General features: G+C 46.3%; 1 protein-coding gene across 4 annotated transcripts in view; it reads right to left on the minus strand.

The window, feature by feature from the left end:
- Positions 1-19,278: 19,278 nt before the first annotated feature.
- Positions 19,279-25,043, minus strand: part of LOC144124642 (polypeptide N-acetylgalactosaminyltransferase 11-like) — a 110,597-nt gene continuing 104,832 nt past the window's right edge. For 3 of the 4 annotated variants that reach the window (XM_077657442.1, XM_077657444.1, XM_077657443.1), the window contains one exon: positions 19,285-23,564. In XM_077657442.1, coding sequence (XP_077513568.1) covers positions 23,421-23,564 — 144 coding nt within the window. In that variant the 3' untranslated portion in view covers positions 19,285-23,420. Of the gene's footprint in view, positions 23,565-25,043 lie in introns of all 4 variants that reach the window. The other variant, XM_077657441.1, reaches the window with a different exon arrangement.

The following is a 25,043-nucleotide window of genomic DNA, read 5'->3' on the forward strand; positions in this document are numbered from 1 at the left end:
AAGAGGTAAGCAACAATTGTCAGAGGAGAGGGGTGATTGCAGGACAGACACGGCAAAAGAAACGGAAGCAACATCTAAATGTTGGGTTCATAAACATGCAAGGGGGAAGAAGAAGAAATAAGTTGGAAGAAATCTAAGAACAACTACAAGTTGAAAATTTTATAGTATATGGGGTTGTCAAAACTAACCTGAGAGACATGGAAGAACCCCCATACATTGCAGGTTACACCTGAACAGGGTGTATCAGAAAAGACCGTAAAGGAGGAGGCCTAGGGGCATTAGTAAAGGTCAAAACTGGAAAAGAGTGAGAGAGCGGCAGGGAGCATCTATGGCTCCACGGCATAGTGGGGAGTCCAGAGACAATACTAGGGTCTGTATACCTTAAAACAGGGAATGATTCGAGAGAAGAGAATACAGGGCATTTCGAATTCTGTCTGAAGAGATAAGGGAGTTAGGTGTACGGGAAATTATGTTCAGCGATGTGCTCATTTAGAATACTTTAACAGAGCTATAGATGCAACAGAGCAGATCAAGAGAATTTTGAGAGGCTCATGATTTAATAATGGTTAATACAGAAAGAACATGAGAGGGGGAAAAAACATGGGAAAGAAATAACTCCCACTGAACTATTGGCTACTGTCTAATGTTCCACAAACTGCATGACAGGTTAGGGGGCGTGGAAATTGATCAAGGTATGAAAAGAATGGGGAGCGATCACAGAAGAATTAAAATTAAATTTGGTAGGTCAGTATCAGCAATAGAAATTCAAGTGAGGGACGGTAAACATAACCTCAATGATGCACAGCTGCAGAAAGTGTCGAAACACATTGAAGACGTAGTATCCAGGCAGCTGAATAGGGTGTGAATACACGATGACTTAGTGGGGATTTTTCAAAGGGAGCTCTAGAAGGGCCAAATCAAAAAGGGAAGAAAGAAGGAAAAACATACACCAAAAAGCTGGTGGGACAGGGAAGTTAAGGCAGCCATAGCACAATGTCTAAAGGCAGCTCAAATTTAATCATGTTATTAAATATGCTGGACAACAAACTTATATTTTGCATGAACACAAGATCCTTGGAGTTATTTTTTAATCTCACCTTAGCTGGGATTCCCAAATCCATAGTCCATAGACCAAAAAAATTTTTGTCTAATGATCACGGAGCAATCAACCTTTCGGGACGCACGCTGCCTCAACAGGTCAGCAACATCCTAGACAAGGGACCAAAATTTGCACTTCAACCGAAGCCCGGGCCGGCTGAGAACCTCGCGAGGATTCATGAAATAGCAGACAGATTGCCCGACAAGGAAAGAGCCGCATGCATTATTGAAGCAGTGCGAACCATCAGACAGGTTAACCAGCTGAAGCCACGAGACAACACGGCAAAGGATACTTTCACCTTTCTGAGAGACAACAGCCTCTGCCTGATGACTTCGGACAAGACAGGTCGGTTCGTGGTCATTGACAGAGGCGTGTATCGAAGTAAGGCTTTGGAAGGACTAAGAAAGAACTTCGATCCCGCCAAAATCCGCAAAAGGAATTTTGCCAAACTTCGGAGCAGTGTGGCTTTGAAATGCGGCTCCACCGGAAATGAAAAGCTGCAGAAACAGATCACAGAGTGCAAGGCGACCTGTCCTATCCTCACAATCAAGACTCACAAAGAAGGCATGCCTTTCAGAGTCATTGTTGAAGACTGAGAGACCTGGCAACGCTGCTTGTCTCAATTTTTAAGAGCCCATCTTTCGATCGTTCCGATTCGGGACCCGTTCATGGCTAAAGATTCTGAGGAAATCGTAAATTTTTTAAGATCAAGCCCCCCAGTGGTGTGCCTTTCAATTGATATGGTTGATATGTATTATAGCATTCCACGGAGCGCCGTCTTGAAAGCTGTAGAAGAAAGCATTGAACACTTCGGAACTGTTAGGTTTCAAAACCAGAGTGGAATGAATGTTAACTGCTTTCTTGAATTGGTTGAATGCTACCTGTGCTCCTTGTACGTGGAATTTGAAGGCGAAATGTTTCTGCAAAAAAGAGGCATAAGTATTGGATCTTGTTTGGCACCTGTGCTGTCCGACATTTTTTTGGCACAGGGCAATCGGAAGATATCGAGCATACTAAATACGCACAATATTTTAGCTTGCTTTAGGTACGTTGATGATTACGTGCTCTGCCTTCCCAACAGCCTAACCGACTCCATTAACGTGGAAGGTATTCTTAATGAATGGAAGAGTGCTTTTCCTGACCTTGAGTTCACATCTGAAACCCTACAGGGTTGCCAGATTAGATTCCTAGACCTGCTGGTGATTTGCAGCGACAACCACACTTACTGGGCTTATAAGCCCAGGGAAGAAAAACCACTGTTGCGATTTGATTCTGGTCATTCTAAAATTGTTAAACGAGCTGTAGCAACTTCTTGCCTAAAACTAGCTATAAAAAAACCATGCCCCCACTCGATTATTCGCAGCATTGTTCAACAGGTTTCCCGATTGAGGGCTAGTGGCTATCCGGAGCAGTTACTTGGCGGCATTGCAGAATGCTTACTAAGGGAAGTTACTGGGTCCGATAAGAATAAGAAACCGAGCTATGAGGGACGCCCCATTGTGATGCCATACATTCATAACATCTCCCACAGAATAAGGAAGACAGCGAACAAGTACGGAGTTGAGGTGGTTTTTTCAGCTCCCAATAAGCTCATTGGAATGTGCAAAAAGGTCAACGAGAATGAACACCACAAAAAGAAACCTGGGTGCAACGTCAAACACGACATCACCTATGTAGAGTGTGAAGAAAACGTCATTTACAGCATTCCACTTAGCTGTCAACGAACCTACGTAGGACAAACGGGTAGATGCCTGAACAAGAGGCTCAGAGAGCACGAAAGATTATGCGAGCAAGTAGCAAAATCCGGAAATCTGGCACCACATTGCGCACAATGCAAATGCACCCCGATGCTAAAAAACACCGAGGTAATAGGTAGGGTCAGAAACAGACGGGAACGCGAAAGTATCGAAGCTTTAGCTATGCATGTTGCTCCAGATAACCAATGCGTCAACTCCCCTTCAGTGATGCTAGGGAGAACTGAATTAAACTACCTCAGGAGTAGTAATCTTCGGCTGTTGTAAAGGCACGTGTTGATATTTTATTATTATATATTTTTCCCTCATATTGCTCTTGTCAGCGTCATGTGCTCTTCCCTCTTCTGTGTATGATTTGGCGTTAACATGTGTATATAGTCATGCTTCTTCAGAGAATAAACAGTTAGAAAGCGCTTGTCTTGTGTGTTCGTCCCTTTCCGTATTTTGGTAGCGCTCACCAATACCTTCAAGGCTGTGTAGAAAACTCTCTGCAACAACTGGAGCACTCTCATTACCGAACATTTCTCCCTACGAATGCAAAGCTGCAAGTATATTACGCTCTATTCTAATCTCATTTAAATTACTGTAGCCTTATTTGCGTTACCACGACAAGAACAAACATTCAAAAAATACTTGTCCTAGAAAAAAAGGCCATTCGCTATATTGCCAACGTTCCGTTCCTACACTAGACCTAAATGCTATTTCCCTCATACAAAATCATCAGAGCTATAGCATATACGATTTCCGTATTTTGCGTTCTTTCTTCTTCTCAACTACCGAGCAGAAGAATTTTTTAGTACAAACTGCAAGTCGTACACCCAAAAAAAAAACAATTATACCTACTCATAGTACTGACTTATGGCATACTCTGCATTTCCGCACAATCTAGAAATTTCAGTCATTGCAGCACAAGCTTCCACAAATACTCAATCGGCATCAACATGCCAAGATAATTTCACTTAAACAACTTCAAGAATCCTTTTCCAAACTATAAATAGTGTTTTTGATATAAGCTTGCTTCACTGATCTATGATTTCTCGTAGCTGTACGCTTTCTTGGTTTCAGTTATGATTGTATAAATCTACAGTTTTATTCAGATATGCATGTATGATGTATTCTTGTATTATTTCGGATAATATTTAGAAACTAAGCGTGTTTGTTCTTTGAAAACTATGCAAAGTTAATATTGTACAGTATCTGCTCTTCTCGATCTCTCCATTGTTTCTTAGCTATTGTTAGTAACTATGTCGGCAATGGCTTGTAGAGGTTTTCTGGGCCATGTCAAGCTGTGATTTACAGCTTTTAGCCCAGATATCCTTCCAAACTTCTGGTAAAATAAATGTAATTGAATCAAGGGAACACAAATTAGCAAAAAAGAGGAGGGTCACACCAGGTGAAGTGAATTCAAGATGGAATAAAAAGTTTGAGAGCGAAAGGGATGCATCGTCTGCATTAATTTGAGCCAAAATAGGAAAAGAGGGGGTCTAGTGGATGACGGAGATAAACAAAAAGATAGAAAAGCTGCAGACAGGTTTCGGGTTACAGGGGAAGAGGACAGATGGTATCCAGCACTCACTGACCACACAGGAGGGGAAAAGAGCAGAGGGAGAGGAAGCAGCATTTGCAGAACCTGAGGTGGACGAAATAGAGGAGAGCAATGACAGCAACAGGGCAGGGGACGAAGTGCTGAGGGCGATGACTGCAAGGGAATCGGACAGAATAGAAAGCAAGGTTCCAGCCAACACAGTGACAGGACCAGATTAGACGGCATACCTACGATACTAACATACTAGGTCAAAAAAGCAAATTGAAATCATGGCAGATTATTGAAGAAACAATAGGGTGAGTAGGTGTGCCAAAAGATTGCAAATTGAGCAGGATGAGACTAATAAATACAAGGTAAGAGAGACAAGGACAACATCAAATCTTACTGACCAATTACGGTTACATCAATTTTATACAGGCTAGCAATGCAGATAGTAAAGATGAGAACGGAAGGATGGCCAGAATATGAGGAGAGCTTCTGAACAGCTTCCAAAGGAACAGAAGGTTAGAGGACAATCTATCCATTATAATTCTGTGCATAACGATAGCAGAGGCAAGTCAGCGGGCTCTATGGATAGCATTTCTAGACATTAAGGGGGCATATGACAATATGAATCACGAAAAGCTTTGGAGCCAATTGAAGGGACATGGCTTAGACAGAAATCTGGTCGAATTTCTACAACATGTATGACAATGACAATGAGGTGGTGGTAACATGGGATGGAAAAACTACAAAACCAACTAAAATTAAAGGTGCACTAAGACAGGGCTGTCCACTATCACCCTTACTTTTCGTGATATACATGCGATAAATGGAAGAGAGTTAAGAAGAGAGTAAGGTAGGAGTTGACAAGAGTTACGTGCAGGAAGGCCAGAAAGTAAGTCAATTGCTAGCTGGACTGATCTATGCGGACGACATTGTACTGCTAGTACACAAACAGGATAGGTTGCAGGAACTAGTTAAGATCTATGGCAGGGAGGGCGACAAGTTAGGACTTCAATTCAATAGACAGAAGTCAAGGAGAATGGTATATAATGATGAGAGGAGACCTGCCAGAAATACAAAATGCTAAGACTGACCATGTAAAGAGCTATAAGTATCTAGGTATATGGCTAAATGAAGGGAAAAAATATCTGGAAGAGCATGGAAGGATTCTGAAGGAAAAAGGATTTAAGACATTATGATGCATAGAGCACTTTGTAACAATAAAAGGTATGAGGTTGGTAGACGTGTATGAAAAGGATTAATGGTACCAGCCTCACATTCGGGAATGCAGTCCTGTGCATGAAATAAGAAGTGCAATCAAGCCTTGAAATCAGACAAAGAAGAGTAGGCAGGTTAGCCTTGGGTGCACATGGGAACACTCGAGTGAGGGAGTCCCAAGAGAGAGACATGGACTGGGCGTTGTTCGAAGTTAAGGGGCAATCAGCAAACTGAAATATTGTCACGTAGTGGTGACGGCAGTCGAAGCAGCGATGAAGACGGACGAAAGGGTCTTGTAAAAGAACTGTTTATTGGGCTGACTTGCACCCAAAATGGACTGAATCACTCGGCGGCGGCGAAGCGACAAGCGTGCTCGGCGGTCGTCGAACAGAATGCCCGCCGCTGTCGGCCGTGCTCAATTTAAAGCTGATAGCGAACATTCGAGATAAAGGGCGCAAAGTTACTAGAACATTCCGGAACAACGTAGAATCAGCTTTGCCTGGCTGCGATCAATCGAGATAAATCTAGTCGCGTCTTGCGTCGCAAACAAAGCGATAAGGTGGTGTCGCGGCAGATTTGAAAAACGAACAAACACTGCAAATATTGGCAGCATTACTCCCCTCTCAAAGAAGCATCGACCCGATGCATTAAAACAAATAATGCGACTAGTAAGGGAAAAAACGGATCTTGCGAAAATAGAGCATGGAAATGCAGCGGCCTTTAGCGCGCATAATACGGCTTCAGACGGACTACATGGACAACTTCTGGTCGTACGCGGCGTCGCTGGGATGCAGTCATTGCGTCAGGGATGACTTCATAATCCAGTTCACCCAGCCGACGAAGAACCTTGTACGGGCCGAAATAGCGGCGCAAAAGCTTTTCACTCAATCCACGGCGGCGAATGGGCGTCCACACCCAGACTTGGGCTCCTGGCTTGTATTCCGCGTTGCGTCTTCGTAGGTTGTAGCGTCTGGCGTCGGACCGCTGCTGATCTTTGATCCGTAATCGGGCAAGCCTTCGAGCTTCTTCTGCGCGTTGAAGGTAGGCGGCAACGTCGACGTTTTCTTCTTCTGTAACGTTGGGCAGCATGGCGTCTAGCGTGGTCGTGGCATCCCTGCCATGGACGAGCCTAAAAGGCGTCATCTGGGTGGTCTCCTGCACTGCGGTGTTGTAGGCGAAGACGACGTAAGGCAGGATGACATCCCAGGTTTTATGTTCGGCATCGACATACATAGCGAGCATATCGGCGATGGTTTTGTTCAGGCGCTCGGTCAGTCCGTTGGTCTGCGGATGGTATGCAGTTGTCCTCCGGTGGCTGGTTTGGCTGTAGCGCAGGATGGCTTGCGTGAGTTCCGCCGTAAATGCTGTTCCTCTGTCCGTGATGAGCACATCGGGGGCGCCGTGTCGAAGAAGAATGCACTCCACGAAAAATTTGGCCACTTCTGCTGCTGTTCCGTTCGGTAGGGCTTTCGCCTCGGCGTAGCGGGTCAGGTAGTCGGTCGCTATGATGATCCACTTATTTCCAGATGTTGACGTTGGAAAAGGGCCAAGCAAGTCCATGCCAATCTGCTGAAAGGGTCTTGAGGGAGGTTCAATGGGGTTCAAAAATCCTGCTGGTCGTGTGGGAGGAGTCTTTCGTCGCTGACAATCTCGGCATGTTTTCACATAATGTGCGACATCGGCAGACAGTCGGGGCCAGTAATACTTGTCTTGAATGCGGCGGAGGGTGCGAGTAAACCCGAGATGTCCAGCTGTCGGCTCGTCGTGTGAAGCCTGTAGAACTTCTTCGCGGAGACAAGTAGGTACACCAAGGAGGTAGGCTGTTTTGTTCGCTGTAAAGTTCTTCTTCACAAGGACCTCATTCTGCACACAGAAAGAAGACAGTTCTCGCTTGAATGAAGCGGGGGGTGAAGAAACCTTGCCTTCCAGGTACTCGATGAGGCCTTTTAGGCTGGGGTCCGAGCGTTGCTGCTGAGCAAAAGAGCTTGCGCTGATGGGTCCCAGGAAGGCGTCCTCATCGTCGTCCAGCGGCGGTGCATCTACAGGGGCTCGTGAGAGGCAATCGGCGTCAGTGTGCTTGCGTCCGGACTTGTAAACGACGGTGACGTCAAACTCCTGGAGACGCAGACTCCATCGAGCGAGTCGGCCAGAGGGATCCTTCAAATTGGCAAGCCAGCAGAGCGCGTGGTGGTCGCTGACCACCTTGAACGGCCGTCCGTAGAGGTAGGGGCGGAATTTCGACGTAGCCCAGATGATGGCAAGGCACTCCTTCTCAGTGGTCGGTTAGCCTCGGCCTTGGAAAGGGAACGGCTAGCGTATGCGATGACCTTCTCCAGCCCGTCACTTTTTTGAACGAGAACGGCGCCTAGTCCCACGCTGCTTGCGTCGGTATGAACTTCAGTATCGGCGTTTTCATCAAAATGCGCAAGGATCGGTGGGGACTGTAAACGACGCTGAAGTTCCTTGAAGGCTTCTGCTTGCGGCGCTTCCCATTTAAACGGCACGTCTGCCTTCGTCAGTTGGGTCAGGGGCTCGGCGATGCGCGAAAAGTTTTTCACAAATCGTCGGTAATATGCGCATAGTCCGAGAAATCTGCGCACTGCTTTCTTATCGGCCGGCGGTTGAAACTGTTCAATAGCAGCTGTTTTCTGCGGGTCTGGGCGTACTCCTTCCTTGCTAACGATGTGGCCTAGAAACAGCAGCTCTTCGTAGGCAAAGTGGCACTTCTCTGCTTTCAAGGTTAGACCAGACGACTTGATGGCGTCTAGTACTGTTCGAAGTCTTTTGAGGTGCTCTTCAAAGTTCGAGGCGAAGACAACGACATCATCTAAATATACGACAAATCTGCCACTTCAGGCCTGCCAGCACTGTATCCATTACTCGCTGAAACGTCGCTGGTGCGGAACAGAGACCAAATGGCATCACCTTGAACTCAAACAGCCCATCCGGAGTTATGAATGCTGTCTTCTCGCGATCTCTTTCGTCGACCTCAATTTGCCAGTAGCCGCTCTTGAGGTCCATCGATGAGAAATATTTGGCGTTGCAGAGGCGGTCCAGTGTGTCGTCGATGCGGGGGAGGGGGTAGACGTCCTTCTTTGTTATGTTGTTCAAGCGGCGGTAATCCACGCAGAATCGAAGTGCGCCGTCTTTCTTTCTCACTAGAACAACCGGTGCCGCCCATGGGCTGTTTGAAGGCTGGATAACGTCGTCGCGAAGCATTTCTTCGACTTGGTCCCGGATGGCTTGTCGTTCTCGCGGAGACACACGGTAGGGGCTTTGACGGAGAGGTCGGACGTGGTGATCCGTTATAATGCGATGCTTGGCAATTGGCGTCTGTCGCACCTTCGGCGATGTCGAAAAGCACTCACTGTAGTTTTGAAGCAGATTGCGGATCTGGTCTTGTCTGTTCCGGTGCAGGGCTGGGTTGATGTCGAAAGTGGGCGAATTCTCTTGGTCAGGCGGATCTTCTGCGGAGGGGTCGGAGAGGGCGAAGGAATCTCGTACGTCAGATATTTCGTCGTAGAAAGCAATCGTCGTTCCTCTGTTAATATGCCGGTATTCTTCGCTGAAGTTAGTCAGCAGTACTTCTGCCTGGCCATTGCGGAAATGTGCGATGCCTCTTGCGATGCTGATTCCTCGGTCTAGTAGCAACTGCATGTTCCCCTCGATGATGGCTTCAGTGTTTATGGCTTTCGTGGCGCCTACGGTCACGATAACGCTTGAACGGGGTGGGACGCTCACTTCTTCCTGCAGGACACTTAGGGCAACGTGATTTTCCCGAATTTTCATCGAAGCGATGGCTTCGTTCGTCGAAAGCGTGATCAGCTTGGATCGCAGGTCGATGATCGCCTGATGCTCGTTAAGGAAATCCATACCCAAGATCACTTCGCGGGAGCATTGCGGTAGCACAACAAAGGTCGCAGGATAGATATGTCCTTTGACAGTCACTCGCGCTGTGCATCGTCCTGATGGCGTAATGAGGTGGCCCCCAGCGGTGCGAATTTGTGGGCCGTCCCAAGCCGTTGTGACTTTTCTGAGCTGCGCAGCGAATGTTCCATTCATCACCGAGTAATCGGCTCCTGTGTCGACTAGAGCGGTGACTTTCCGGCCGTCGATAGTCACTTCTAGGTCGGAGGTCCTGGCTCTTGCATTGCATGTCGCTCTCGGCGTCGGGTCACGGCTTCGTCGCGTATGCGAGTCACGGGTTGGGCGTGTGGTCGAAGCTCCTCTGGGTGGCGGCGTCGATTTCAAGGTAGCTTGCGTCGTGGTCGAGGTTCTCATTGTGTGCGGCGTCGGTGCAGCGAGTGTCGGTTCTTCATGCGGCGTCGCGGGTGCAGCGTCTTCATGGGGCGTGGTCGGTGGAGGATCTTCGGCGTTTAGCTCGTGAGCAACCTCACCTCCAGAGGTTGCTGCCTTTAGTTTCCCCTACGGGGGCTGGGCGACCTTCCTCGTACCGCGGCTGCGTAGCTGCGGCGTGGCGACGCAAAGCGCGAGGTTGAAGGCGATGGTGAGCGCGAAAAGCGGTTCGGCGTGTACTCTTCTCGACGCAGGTACTCGTCGATTTCGTGCGGACGTTGTCCGAAGGGTGGTCGTGGGGCGTTAACGGCAAATCCTCGAAGACCGATACGTCGGTACGGGCAGTGACGAAGAATATGGCCGGCCTCACCGCAATGGAAGCACAGCGGCCGGTTGTCGGAAGTCCTCCAGGCGTCGCATTTCCTGGGGCTTGAGCGTCGGTCATAGGTTGGGCGGGCGGGGGCTGGGAGGCGGCGTTGTGGAACGATTGGCTCATCTCGGGGAGGACGTGGGGGTTGTCGCTGGGGCTGAGCAGTACTTACTGCAGCGGCGTAGGTCATGGCCTGGGGTTCTGTGGCGGTCGGGGTGCCAAGTGCTTGTTGCACTTCTTCCCGTACCACATCCATCAGAGTCGCTGCTTGTGGCTGTGGGGAAGATGGCAGTAATCGGCGTAGCTCTTCTCGGACAATTTCGCGGATAACTTCCCGCAAGCTGTCGCTGGTGGTGGCCGGCGTGTCCGAACGGATTGCACAGGCAGAGGAAGGGCGATTGTACTGCCAAGCTTGGACGTCGAGGGTCTTCTCAATCGTGCACGCTTCTTGCATAAACTCCTCGACTGTTTTTGGCGGCTGGCGGACGAGGCTTGCAAAGAGTTGTTCTTTTACGCCGCGCATTAAAAACTGAACTTTCTTTTCCTCGGTCATCCCGGGATCGGCGCGGCGAAATAGGCGCTTCATCTCTTCGACGTAACTGCGGACGGGCTCATTCGGAAGCTGGATCCTGGACTCGAGGAGTCGTTCGGCTCTTTCTTTCCTCACGACACTGGTGAATACCTTCAGCAGTTCTCTCTTGAATAGCTCCCATGTCGTAAGGGACGACTCGTAGTTTTCGTACCACGTGCGTGCAGAGCCATCCAATGAGAAGAACACGTGTCCAATTTTTGCCGCATCATCCCACTTGTTGAATGACGCCACGCGCTCAAATTGATCCAACCATTCTTCAGGGTCTTCGCCTAGGGATCCATTGAAAGTTGGCGGCACCCGCGGCTGCTGCAGTATGATCGGTGTCGACATCTTTGGCGAGGTTGCAGTGCTGGTAGCAGCGTCTTTTCGCTGTCTGGTGCGGTCCGGCAGTTTCCCGAACTCAGGCTCCTCTCCCTGGAGACGTCGGCTGGCTCGCTGAGCTGCTGGCTCGTCCTCGGGTGCGAAGTGCTCAGGGCTGGCTTCACGACTTGAAGGGGGCGTCCGGAACATGGAAGGCTACCCCGCACCTCCACCAGATGTCACGTAGTGGTGACGGCAGTCGAAGCAGCGATGAAGACGGACGAAAGGGTCTTGTAAAAGAACTGTTTATTGGGCTGACTTGCACCCAAAATGGACTGAATCACTCGGCGGCGGCGAAGCGACAAGCGTGCTCGGCGGTCGTCGAACAGAATGCCCGCCGCTGTCGGCCGTGCTCAATTTAAAGCTGATAGCGAACATTCGAGATAAAGGGCGCAAAGTTACTAGAACATTCCGGAACAACGTAGAATCAGCTTTGCCTGGCTGCGATCAATCGAGATAAATCTAGTCGCGTCTTGCGTCGCAAACAAAGCGATAAGGTGGTGTCGCGGCAGATTTGAAAAACGAACAAACACTGCAAATATTGGCAGCAATATGATCAGGAACTAAGCAAAATGGAGAAAACAACGTGGGCAAGAAAGGTGTGCAAGTATCTATACATGAAAAGTATCAATACAAAATGGACAAACAGAACCTGAAAGCTAAGATAGAAATACTTACAGGTGAGGGATAGGGCTCAACAAAATACTAGTGTGAAAACGGAGGTAAAGGATAGAAAAAGAAAGATGTGGAAGGAAAGAATGCAAGGAAAATCAGCAATAAGTATATATAGGGCACAAAAACAGGACAAAGAAAGAGCATTTATTTCATAACTCGTAGAGCAGTTCATTGCTTTTTGAAGCTAGGACAGGGGTTTTGAGAATGAAAACATTCAGGTCGAAATTTGAAGACGTGTTATGCGCTACCTGTAGAATTGAAATGGAGACCATAGAGTACTTAGTTTTGAGGTGCACAGAACATTGCCCTGCCCTTCCCGAGAGAACAGCGGCAGAAATGGAGGGGGCGCTAGGATTTCCTGAGGAGGACGTGTGAATGGATGAGAAAGGTGTAGCTTTAACAAAGGGGAGGTTGGAAATTGTTGGAGGAAGTGAAAAGAGGTGAATCTGGAGAGAAAAAGGTAGTTAAATCAGACATTTTAAAAACGAAATAGAGAGGAAACAACTTACCATTTAACAAGAGGGAAATCATAGGCTAGGTGGAGCAAGCTACCACCCGTCCATCCGCCCATCCAGCTGAGTATGTGTAAGGCACGGTCCTGACGAGTAGCGCCCAGTCTCAGCACTGGGCGAGTGAAATGGGCCACTGAAACATGTTTTCGTCTGATCTTTTTATTTTGAATTTTTAAGCGGAATAACTTTTGCCTGTATTCTCCCATTTCAATAATTTTTTCTGCACTGGTCTCTGGAAAGCATGACGAATCCATTTGATCAGACTAATTGGCACTGAGGAAAACATCCCGGTGCTTCTTTTTAAGTTGGCCGCCACTGTGTCTCACCCCACATCTTCCTGGATAGTGGGTTCTAGGAACCAATGTTATGTCCTTTTTGAAGCTGGTCGGGCGTCGACTAGTCGACCGCAAATGAGCCAGTAGCAGCCGCTAGTACAACACAGTGTTTTCTCCAGCTTGCCGTGGCTGCTTTTTCCTTCCGAATTCACCCTTCCCGGAATGCTGGGCAGGGGAGAATGGGGGAGGGCCCAGGAGAAAGGGGGACGTCACGACTGCAGCTAATTATGACAACAGCCTTTGCCGGTTATTACGACATCCATCCCCTCTCATCTACACTTGGAATAGCAGGGCCACCTGCGCCTGTGACGAGACTCAACTTCCGGTGTGGGTGAGCTCCCTAAAACAGCTTTTTGCTGTAAAATAGTACAGTATGTCCCATACAAATATGAGGTTGAATATGAGACGTGAAATGCGCAGTGACAGTCTTGCATTCTGTGAACACCTGTGCAGCACCGTTAGGAGAAGGGCTGAGGGAAGGGACAAAAGAGTGACAAAAGCCAAAAAAAGTGTTCAAAAGAATAAAATTATATTAACTTCCCCGTGAGACAAGCAGTCCACCAAATTTTTTATTGCATAAGCTACATACGTACAAAAGCGCATCACAATTAAGTGAAAAGAGTGGCTCAACTTCAGTGTCTCTAAGTGGCCACGATCACTATAAGCAGGCTCATGACAAATGTCTGCTGGAAGGCCACCAAACAGCACTGAAGCAAGAAAACAAAAGCAGTCTGGCCTGCTCAATACAGATATGGTCACAAATGGCAAGTACAATCTGTAGAACTCGTCGACAGTTGCCAAAAGGCAGTTGGCAGTGCTACCTGAGGGTGTCAGCACTTCACAGTAAGGTCCTTATGACACAGTGTTTCATATGGCCTCAATTGTGCCTCTTAAGAACATGCATGCTCTGCCAGACATTGCACCTGCTTATACAAGATACCAGCGAAATCTAAGACAGGACATTAAAAACCACAGCACAACTTCACAGTTTTGACAAATACTGCTTGCACTGCAGGTACAAATCTGGGACACATATATTAATGACTGCATAAAATTCATGTACAGAGTGCGCATAATTTGACTGCTTCAGAAACCTACTCATGCTACACAATTTGTGAAAGCACTGGCTTAAAGGAGTATTGATACGTCATTTTAATCGCAGTATTTTCTTCTCTGTAATGATTTATAGAATATACATGACTCACCACATGGTATTCCCCTAAGACCACTAAATAATTTATAACTGAATTTCTTCTTGATGCTGCTTTGGTTCTGGCTCCATCAAACGAACGAAGGCTGTGACATGTAGGGAGTGTTTAGGTCATGTGAGGCATAAAATAAAGAGCAATATAATTGCTAATACATAGTTTTCATTCGCTACAAATGATTAATCCAGCCTGCTTCAAGAGCTGGAATGACTGCAAATTACATACCAGCAACTTTTTTTTTTTTCATGTCTCACGTGACCTAAACACTTATTGCACATCACCGACATTGCTAAATTGATGAAGACAAAACAGCTTCAAGAAGAAATTCAATTACAAATTATTTACTAGTCGCAGGAGAGCATCAAGAAGAAATTCAACAAATTATTTAGTGGCCGTAGGGAAGTACCAAATGATGAATCATGTATTCTACGAATCATTAGAGAAGAAAACATGCAACTAAAATGAGGTGTCTATAGCCCATTAAGTGATTCCTTTTGCCTTTGGTACTAGAGCAAATGACAGGGATTTCTCCAATCAAATGACAGGTAAAATTTGGCACAATGCCAAGCCATTGCCCATTTTTTTCTTTTCACATCTCCTTTCATGCCAATGCATGCCATGCAACAATCAATCCTATCCTGGCAGGCTCCCAGTTGTGTCAACTTTAAATTCTCTGTATTGCAAGTTCAGTGAATACCTCCATGTAGGGAAGGCTGGTGCCAAGTTGCCAAAGAATCTTAACCACAGAAAAGACACACTGCCAACAAAGAGCTTAGCTTGCAAACTGCATTCCAAGCCTCAGTGATGCACACACTAAGCCGTTGGTGAGATTCACTTAAAAACATGTGTGCAATGAGAAAAAACTGCAGCTTTCGTAACCAAATGACAAGAACAATAAACAGCAATACACAAATCTACAAAAATGCCCTTATCCAACCAACTGTCAGACAAGCTAAAAACAGCAGTGGCTGGCTCCGCTGCCGCTTCATGTCCTAATCATTTGCTTTGTGCACGCAGCAGTAAGCCTGCCCAGACAAACTATGCTATTTGTACCAGTGAACAGCAAGGAGGAAATTGTTAAAAAATTAAAATGACAGTGAAGGAACAGCGAATAATTAAATCCATTAGGACATTTCAATACTTCGCCATTTGGAACCACCATTTGGAGCAACTTGGAACCTTCACAAGAATATGTGGGGAAGCTACCTTAAGGGGATGAGCACTTGATGCGAGAAAGCTCTTTTTCGAGGTACATTTCCTTGTAAACAAGCATTATTTCAATTCTTATGCCACCAGCTGTTTATGCTTTCTTGTTGTGTGGTATCGACATAACACCATGCCACGCTAATACACTGCATGCTGTATGGTCAGCCTGCAGTGACAACCCGCATTACACCAATGCTACCCCCCTCAGCAACACAGCACGCTGAGAGATCCGAATACAGTGACACTACACACACTACCAGAGAAGAAGAAAAATGATAAAGAATAAACAATTTTATCTTCACCACTGGAAACAGACATCGCCAAATCAGCTACATTGTAAGAACTGTCCCGTCTTTTTGTGTTTTTTTTCTCTTGCTAGCCTCGAGAGTGCCGTGCAAATGCTCTGCAAGTACCATTCCGCGAAATCGCCATGGATTGTGATTGCTGTAAAGTTCCATTTTCTACAGGACATGCGAAATAGCTCGTCTTCAGCTGACTTTTCTTAATGTGTTTGCACTGAACCCCCATGTCGAAGAAATCGGTCCATCCATCTGATGCCTCGGTTGGCAGGTAACAAAGTGGAGAGAGTGAAATCCCGCTTTCAGCTTTCAAAGGAGGTGGGAGAGGAAAAGTGGGAAGACAAAGAGAGGATGAAAGGTGTTTGATCTGATTGATTGATTGACAGATGGCAAAGTGGAAAGAGGGAAATCCCCTTCTCCACTTTAGGGGAGTGAGAGAGAAGACGTTTGATTTGATTGATTGACTGACAGATGGCAAAGTGGAAAGAGGGAAATTCCCTTCTCCACTTTAGGGGAGTGAGAGAGAAGATGTTTGATTTGATTGATTGACAGATGGCAAAGTGGAAAGAGGGAAATCCCCTTCTCCACTTTAGGGGAGTGAGAGAGAAGACGAAGAGAGGGTGGGAGGGGATGGGTGGGGGAGAGTGTAGTTTAGACTGACTTGCACCGTCTAAACCAGTCAGCAGCAGTGGCTGCTCCCTTTGGGGGGGGAACACTAATGCTAACGCACCTCTGCCACATTACTCATCTATAGTGTTTAGATTGAGTCTTTGCAAATAGCAATCATCTGTTCTCAAATTGTTCGCCTTAACCGAGTACTTCTTAACGTATGCCTACAGTATGTGCAAGTACAGTATGTAGCAAAGGAGTCAGGCTGACAATATTGAAGCAGATGAAGACAAGCGTTGCTCATTCTGTTCAAACAAGCCAGCCATCACTTCGATTTCCAATAATCATCATAGGCCATAAGCTCCTCCTTGCACTCCTGTTGTGTTCTTGTGCCTCACTTGTCCTTGTTCCTTTCGCGCCGTCCTAACATCAACTACAGGTATGAACCAACTAGCCCAAACCAAAGTACTTCTTGAACATAGGCAAGATTTATTCCCGATGACAATTGCTGGAAACCAGATTGATGGCCAATTTGTTTGGCCAGAACAAGCTCATAGTCTGCGTGCAAGCAATGCTTTCCTTCATCGTATGCCTCGGTGTTGTCAGCCTCACTTTTTCGCTAAAGGTACTTCATTAGGAGCGGGCTTGCAAGCCCTTCATTAACCTATGTGGCAATGCATACAAGAAAACGTGGCAGAAGGCTGGTTTGACATTCAGTATGTTCCTACTGGCGTGCTACGGGTCAGGAGATTCTTAAAATTGTAAAGCACAAATTCTGTTTAATTTTTGCGGTGTAGTGTGCGCTGACATATGTAGAAAGAGAAGAAAATTTCATACATGAAATGTAAAATTCACAAATTTGAAAAACAAAAAATGTCTTGACCTTCCCTATGAGAGTGCAACAAAAGAAACGGGGCCAAAATAAATAAAACAGCCATGCAGAAATCAGCTCCTCAAGGCGAGTACCTACTCAGAAAACCACAATACAGGAAAACGCCTACTGTTCGAGCGTTTCCCCACAATATAACCGCCACATTTCACAAAACAATTTTTTTGGAGTATATCCGGTTGATTTTAGCTATGAAACTTCGAGACAGCACAAAAGACGAGGCATACAAGTGGATGCAGTAATTTTAAAAAAATCTATTTTTTTGGCCCTTCTTGGAAATTTCAAAGCCACATCCCTCCTTAAGCCGCTGCACTTGTTTGCTTGTCAGTTTCTTCACTGCCTACTGCCTTGACAAGTTCTGTCAGACACACCTGTCCATCAAAAATCCTGGTACCAGGCCAGGGCCTTGTGGCTCAAAATTCACACAAACCACCCTCGTTCCCGAGCGGTGGTTTACACATGGTGCAGTACTCATGCGATGCCCGTGTGGCAGGCGAAGCTTCCGAAAAAGGCTAGAAAGTTATCTGGGCCTTCCTTGAGAACACATGCAGTACACAGCCTCTGAGCAATTTCAATTCATCATCACAATCATCAGTCCACAGCAGGAGAAAGGCCACTGCCACCGACCTGCAATGGACACTTTTCAAGTCTTCAAGCTTCCTTTTGTACCTTGCACACTGATCAACACATGGCTCTGCATGCCGACAGGCAGATGAGGACAAAATGCTCAAATTTTTTGGCAATGCTTGGCAGCAGGGCGGGATCACGGGAACATCTGCATCGACTGCCTCTGTACTTTTCACATTGAAAGTTGCCTGTCCTGCTACTAGTTGATCATGCAGCATTGCTTTGAAATTAGCTTAACTTTAATCAAAATGATTCAATAACCGTGTTCTGAGTAGACTGCAGCCACCCTATCCCTGCAAATTTCCAAACCTCATCTGCCCACCTGACACACCGCTGCCCCCTGACATGCTTGCATTCTATTAGAATCCAGTGATTTTGACCACGATGTCATTAACTCACATGTGTTCCCTGACCTGCTCTGCTCTCTTCCCGTCTCTTAAAGTTACACCCATTACTTTCCTTTCCACAGAATGCTGCGCCGTCCACAATTTCACCTTGGACCTTTTCGGTATCCTGCCAGTGTCTACCATTAAATGCCTTCATTAAAATTCATTAAAAGCCATGACAGTATCAAGTACGAACTACACATTGTGCGTGAAGATGTGTCTTTAGCAAATGGACAACACACCCATACCAAAGCAACATGTAATGTCTGACTGGCATATTTTTCATATGGTCAGCTAGGCAGATAGAAAGGCTACACGATACCTTGTTCCATCTCCAGCAGTGTACATGAGAAGACTTCATGGTGAGACTGAGAAGCAAATTCTTGCTCCAACGAGAGCACCCAAAGTGTAAACCTGTCGGCCACCATGGTGGCGCACAACTGTTGCTGAAGAGCCAGCATTTTTCCTTTGCGAGCAATTCAGGTTCCACTGACCTGTGCCTCAGAAAAAAAGAAAAAGAAACTGGAGGGGACACTTAACCTCGGCCTCAAGGGTATGACGTGATAGCGATAATGGGTTAATGCCCGTATATGCAGAATTGGATATATATTCTCAACTTTACATTCATCGATCGCTGGGAGTCCTCATACCACTCCTGGGGCAGTGGTGCAAGCGGTGGGCCTTGTGCGGCTCAGGTTGCTCTTCCCGAGCGACCTCTTGCTCCCCTGCCACCTAGGTTACCCACCTAGGTTCCTTTCTGGGAATTTTTCGTGAATTTTTCGCTCACGGTCAATGATGCCGACAATGGACGCCAATGACAAAACCAGCTTTTCTGCGACACGGACTTCTGAACACTGTCACATCAATACGGCATGACTCCCGTACGTCAAATTCTTATTCCAATCAAGAGTAAAGTGAGCAGATAGCATAGTTACCAGCACCAGAGTTAAACAAAACTGTCAAACTTAATTTTTAATCTGGTACTGCCGGAAGACTATGGAGGTGACTAATGGCCGCAACTTGTATACCAATACAGACACTAGCCCACAGAATGGATCAAGTTCGTGCACCGAGATTAATATCGAGCCATTATCAACTGAAGACTAGTCCCGGGTGGCATTTCAAAGAAGAGAAAATTTTTGCTGAAAATGATGCCGTCACACCTGAATATAGAGGCTGGTCTAAAGCACAACGGCAGCTGCATCAATTTTTGCCACTTCTTTATCCCTACTTGTTCACATAGTCTTTTGTTGGCACTAACTACTGTATTGTGTTCAACTGCTACCCAACACTTTCGATACTGTTTTTTTTTGTGCCTTGCTTGTCTTGTTGCTGTTTCTCTGTTTATCTTATGTATTTCCCAGCCTCCCTATGTAGTACCCTTCTACGAGTGTCTTTAGGGGCAACTGTGAATGGATTAGTGAATATATAAATATATAAATAAATAAATAAATAAATTGCTTAAGCCAGCTTTGAGTGCAACTGCTGCTGCACCACTCTTTCTCCATTAGGGGAGAATTTGGGCAAAACACGACAAAAATTTGCAAACAGTCATCATTAGCTTTTTTTTCTCCACAGATAGAAAAAAATTGCTGCTCAATTATTTCCTGCCTCCTGCACCATGCTCACCAAATATGAAAAGGCCAGTGGAATAGGAATGCAGTAAAATTGAATGAAATTTAAAACTTCAAAATGTGGCATTGTGCCCCAGCCCTTAGATAAAAATGAGACATTGCACAGGGCAGAACAAGACCCTACTCCAAAATCAACACAGTGCTCGTCCTTGCATTGAACACACATGAAGTTGGCTACATGGACATATAAACAATCTTTGCGAGCCTATTCGAAAGAAATATGCTGCACGTAGACTGAACCCAGCACTGTTTTGTTACATGGCCCTCTACAGTTTATGCAGTTCTACCACCGGGCTCTGTGTGTAGCCTGGCTATGAAAAGTTTTTGAATCTCCTGCCTTCATTGCAACTTTCTTTCATTTTACTGTCACAGCTGATGCTCTTCTGCTCAGCTGTGTTGAATGTGCACGCAACTTGGTGCAATTCCTAGCATGTAAACATGAGGCTTTGAATGCGATTGTAGGCCAGACTAAACTGAGCTTGCTTTATTATCAGAATGCATTGTAAAAAGAGCTGTTTATGCCCACTGGACAGAGTGTGATGCTGAGGTTCGCACGAATTTTTATGCAATGCCTGCCTTTCATATTATCTGATTTTCATTCCTATTATGCGGTGGGTGCCTCTGGGAGCACAAAAATGCTTGATGGCACTGGCACAGCTCACGTCTCTCCAGAGCTTTCTTCGTGTTTCCTGCGCACTAGCTGGTACTCATTGCTTTCCTCTTATATGCTCAGACCAGCCTAGATAGAGAGCAGGAAAACATGGGTGAAGCTTTAGAGCAAAGCAATAAAGCCATTGCATTTACTTTAGTCCCTCCAGAGCACCACAACATTGCGTTTTGCCCCACATGCAGCCTTCTGACAAAATAATTCACTCTTGATTATCCGAGAAGCAAATATTCGTAAACTTTGCATAAAATAAGACACACAACCAGACATGACAACTAAACACTTACGTTAATCTAGGACGCCAGGTTTACTGAGCAGCACAGTTTTGAAAAACGTCGCATGCAGAATTTAGTGCGTTTCCAGCCGCTTTCTATAGCAAGCATGTGGCCGGTCTACCTTAAACCAAGTATACTTGGGACCGCAGGTGTTCGTTCTTCAACTGGAGGGGGCACTTAACCTCTGCCTCAAGGGTATGACGTGATATCTTTAGTGCAGAAATGGTCATTCTCTACTTAACATTTGTAGATGGCAGCGAGTCCTCATACCACTACCAGCGCAGTGGCATAGCAGTTAAGAGATGCACCACTGTGGTGGTAGTTTTAAGAGATGAGCCACTCCACTGGCAGGTGGCTGTTCCTGTCACAGCCACCGGTAGGGGTTGTGCAACCCATGTTTCTCTCCCCGAGCAACCTCTCGCGCAGCTGGTGCAACACTCCTCCAAACTTACCCGAGTAGTACCCTTGTCATACAGGTGCGCTGAACTACGGTTACCACAACAACGGTTTTCGCTAAATGTGGCCAACTCAAGTAAGCTCGGGTAGTTACTTGGGTTGCTATACAACGGCAAAAAATTGTAAGCACGTACAGTGAACGTATGTACGGTGACAAGATTCCTGGTCAGCGTTGGTGACCATACGAGTGCTTTCACACAAAAAGCTAGGGAGCACTACGTTACAAGATGTTACTTTTGCCCCACTCACTCCTAGTATCACAAACGAATTCTGCAGATGACTCACCTTCCTAAATGTGAGCCATTGTGACATGCTCGGAGATTGCCCACTTTAACCTCATTCACATTTCTGAATACTATGAAGTACCAATAACCAACAGTAAGTCTATATTAGTACTTAATAATTTTGGCATCCCCGTCAATTTCAAAACAGCCATGGCAACAATTCTCGCATTATCACCTCAGCCACAGCACGTTGATATTTCGCTACAATGCAGCATATGCATACTGAAATATAATGCGAATATTTCAAAATGAATGCCTATCACACACAGAGTATAATGCAGCATAAAATCATGACACGAACGAAAGACAGGAAGTGGCCACAAATGGGTTATCACAATCATTAAAAAGCCAGGTTTCACATCCGACGACAGGATGTGGAAAAATTTCTACGGCACCTGAACTCGTTTCAAGAAAGCATACAATTTACTATGGAAGAAGAGAACAATGGGCGCCTCCCATTCCTCGACATCCTCATCGAGCGAACAGCGAACGGCATCACAACGAGCGTGTACAGGAAGCCCACCCACACAGGGAAGCACCTGAATTTTCTTTCTGCGCACCCAATAGAGCGAAAATGCTCTGTTGCCGGGGCGCTTTACAATCGGGCCTTCAAGCTTTGTTCAAGCCCATGCACGAGAACTCATGAAGTCCGTCGCATAAGAAAGGAGCTGACAAAGAACGGATACCCATATCAAGTACTATAGTCACAAGAGCAACATGCTGCGGCCCCTCCAGCCGAAGCAAGAGCAGCCAAAAATAAAACACGTGCAGCCATCCCATATAACCCTGATGTCAGCGAGACGTTATGCCGGATATTGGCTGACTATGATATCCAAGTTGCCCATGTCCCACCCAGCAAGCTCAGAAACCATATGGTACGAGTAAAGGACCCGCTTGAAAAGACAAGCTACCCTGGTGTAGTTTACAAAATTCCTTGCAAAGGATGCGGTGCAGCCTATATAGGCGAAACCTGGGGCCTTCAAGAGATGTTTCAAAGAACACCAGCGTGACGTCAGAAACAAAAAAGTGACTTCTAACGCTCTCGCCAAACACCAGCAAAACACGGGCCACTTGTTTGACTGGGGTTCCGCGCGCATACTTGAGAAAGAAAAATCATTATCTACTCGCCTGCTCAAGGAATCCCTTCACAAACAAATGACAAGCCAAGCGATTAACAGGACACTGGGCAATCTACCCGAGATATACATCCGCACGATACGTAACGTTTTTCCTACATAAGCAGCAGCCCATCTCGTTTTCATCCTGTTGTGAACAAGGCACACTTAGTGGTGCCGAAACATCAATGCTTTTACGTTTTTCTTATAAGACTTTGGCGAGTGTTTGTTTCTGGATATGCTGAATTTCCCTCGCCAGATGGGTTTCCGTCGAACCCTCAACTATAAGACTCCCCAGTGTATTGCAGAACGACTCTCGTCTTTCATGCTTTGTTGTACGAAACAAAAACATGATCTCATATAAGAGGACCACAGAGATTCCTCCCTCGCTGGAATGGACACATTGTTTCACAGGGCTCGTGAATCTCTTTGCAACAGGAATATTACATGTAGAGAGAAAGAAATGCATTACTCTGTAAAGTGCGAAGCTTGAAGGCACCACACACCTTTGGCGGCAGGCAACCTTGGAGGCAAGCGACGCTTTCCGTACGACGATGGGAACAATGACACTACCACTGGAGACAAGACTCGGACACCTGCATGATTAGATTCATCATAGAGGCAGTGACCACACATCGCTGGTGGAGGTGCAACGCTGAGCATTACTCAGTAATATCATCACCACATGTTTTGTGGCATGCAACTTGTGCCTACATCTACCTTCTGGTTATGCCCACAGCGCCATCCATCTGGGAAGGTGCGATGTAACCATTCACCGGGAAACACTACTGCTGCGTCTTTGAGACTTCACAACAGATTCAACACAGTTAAATAAAAAACATATCAGCCCTTAAAAACTGACGATGCTAAACCAGAAAGAACTACCCCGCCCCAACACACGAGATTCACACCTCAGGGTAGACGACCTGGGCATACAGCCACACACACGGACCCCTTGACTTGGGGATGGTGAGAGAATGATGGGTGCACACACTGTGTGGCGACACAGCCAGCAGGAGGGGGTCAGTGTGACCCGATCAGACGGAAGTCCCAGTGGCGGACCACCTTGGAGTCGTCACACATTTCCAGCGTGACGTGCTCCCCAGGCCGGGCTTTCTTGGCTCCCAGGCACAGGCCGGCCGCCAGGTTGTAAAGGGCAGTGCTTTTCTGCAAATGAGCACGTCACAACAGTCACAGCCACTCCTTGCCTCTGGGCCCCTGCACACCAGGCTTTAGCAGGGAATGAAGGGGCAAACGAACTGGCGCCTCGAGGCCATACTTTCGAAGCTGGCTCCTACCTCTCTCTCTCTCTCTCTCACACACACACAGACACACACAACTCGGACAAAGATAGGCTGGTAGGATACAAGGATATACTTGAGCACTATACACTAAACCAGAAGCTATACCCAGAAGCTGATCGCAAGCTCAGCAAAAAGGAGGAAGCCATTTGGAGGCGGTTACAGATGGGCACATACCCGAATCCGCACATGTTAAACAAGTGGTACCTCCTCAAATTTGATTGGAAAAATAAGGTATCTTCTCTCTTAGCTTGGCAAGATACTCTCTCCATGTCATTCTGAGCTAGAACATCATAAACTCACATTTGTTCCCCTATATTAATGCGACAGCATTTAGGTTGTCGTCATACAGTTTCTGATTTCTCCATTCCCTGATTAGTTGAGAGAGGTCACGTGACTTTGTTACATCATCACAACCTCCCCACCATGGCAGGTGACAACCTGGCCACCGGACTGTGAGCAACGTTGCCCACTGTGACAGGTGGTGCTCCAAAATTTAGAAGTGGGCCCAACCCTAAAAATTTCGAAGAACCCCTGAAATTTTGGAAGCAGGCCCACCCTAGAAAATGGATGAAGGTGGACTAGTGAGGATTAGTTAGTAGTTCAATGTGGATTAGTGGTCAGGTTAGTATAATCCCACATGATAATCCAATGGAAGGTTCATGAACATTCTAGAAGGTGATGACTCATGCACAGTGTGGCAGTAACGCGTTACAAGTAACGGTGTTACCGGTAACGTGTTAGTTTTTTCGGTAACTTAGTAACGTACTCGTTACCATTTCCAAAGTGTAACAGGTGACATACTTACGTTAACATTTTTTTTTACTTTTTTGTTCCAATTGTCCCCCACTCCGCCCCTTATTTAGAAAAACAAGCGCAGCTAGATCCCCTAAAGTGATGTTGCAAATAAACAAGAACGTACAGGTGCTCTCGACGACCCTTGTTGCGGCTCGCATGCTAGCCAGAAAACACCTGCCCTTGACGATGCACCCAACTAAAAAATAAAAGAGTGAGAATAGCCATAAAGCACGAAACACGTGCACGAACACGCATTTACACACTTGCTTTCACCTACTTCGCCTTCCAAAACCACTCACACACACAATTTTCTAAAGAGTGGAAGCATGCCCAGCATTTCGGAGCATCACATTTTTCAGAATTCATGTAAATTTGTTGAGAGTTAAGCTATGTTTTCTGTGCGAAGTCAGAATTGATGTAGGAGTGTCAATTTGTATTTAATGTCACATTCAGAAATGGCTTCACCATGTGCCACAGGGTTCACCATGTGCCACCATGTGCCAGAGGGCAACTTTACAGGACACTTTAGGGCACTATAACATTGCTA

Source organism: Amblyomma americanum, chromosome 3 (assembly GCF_052857255.1).
Source record: "Amblyomma americanum isolate KBUSLIRL-KWMA chromosome 3, ASM5285725v1, whole genome shotgun sequence".
Taxonomy (NCBI): Eukaryota; Metazoa; Arthropoda; class Arachnida; order Ixodida; family Ixodidae; genus Amblyomma; species Amblyomma americanum.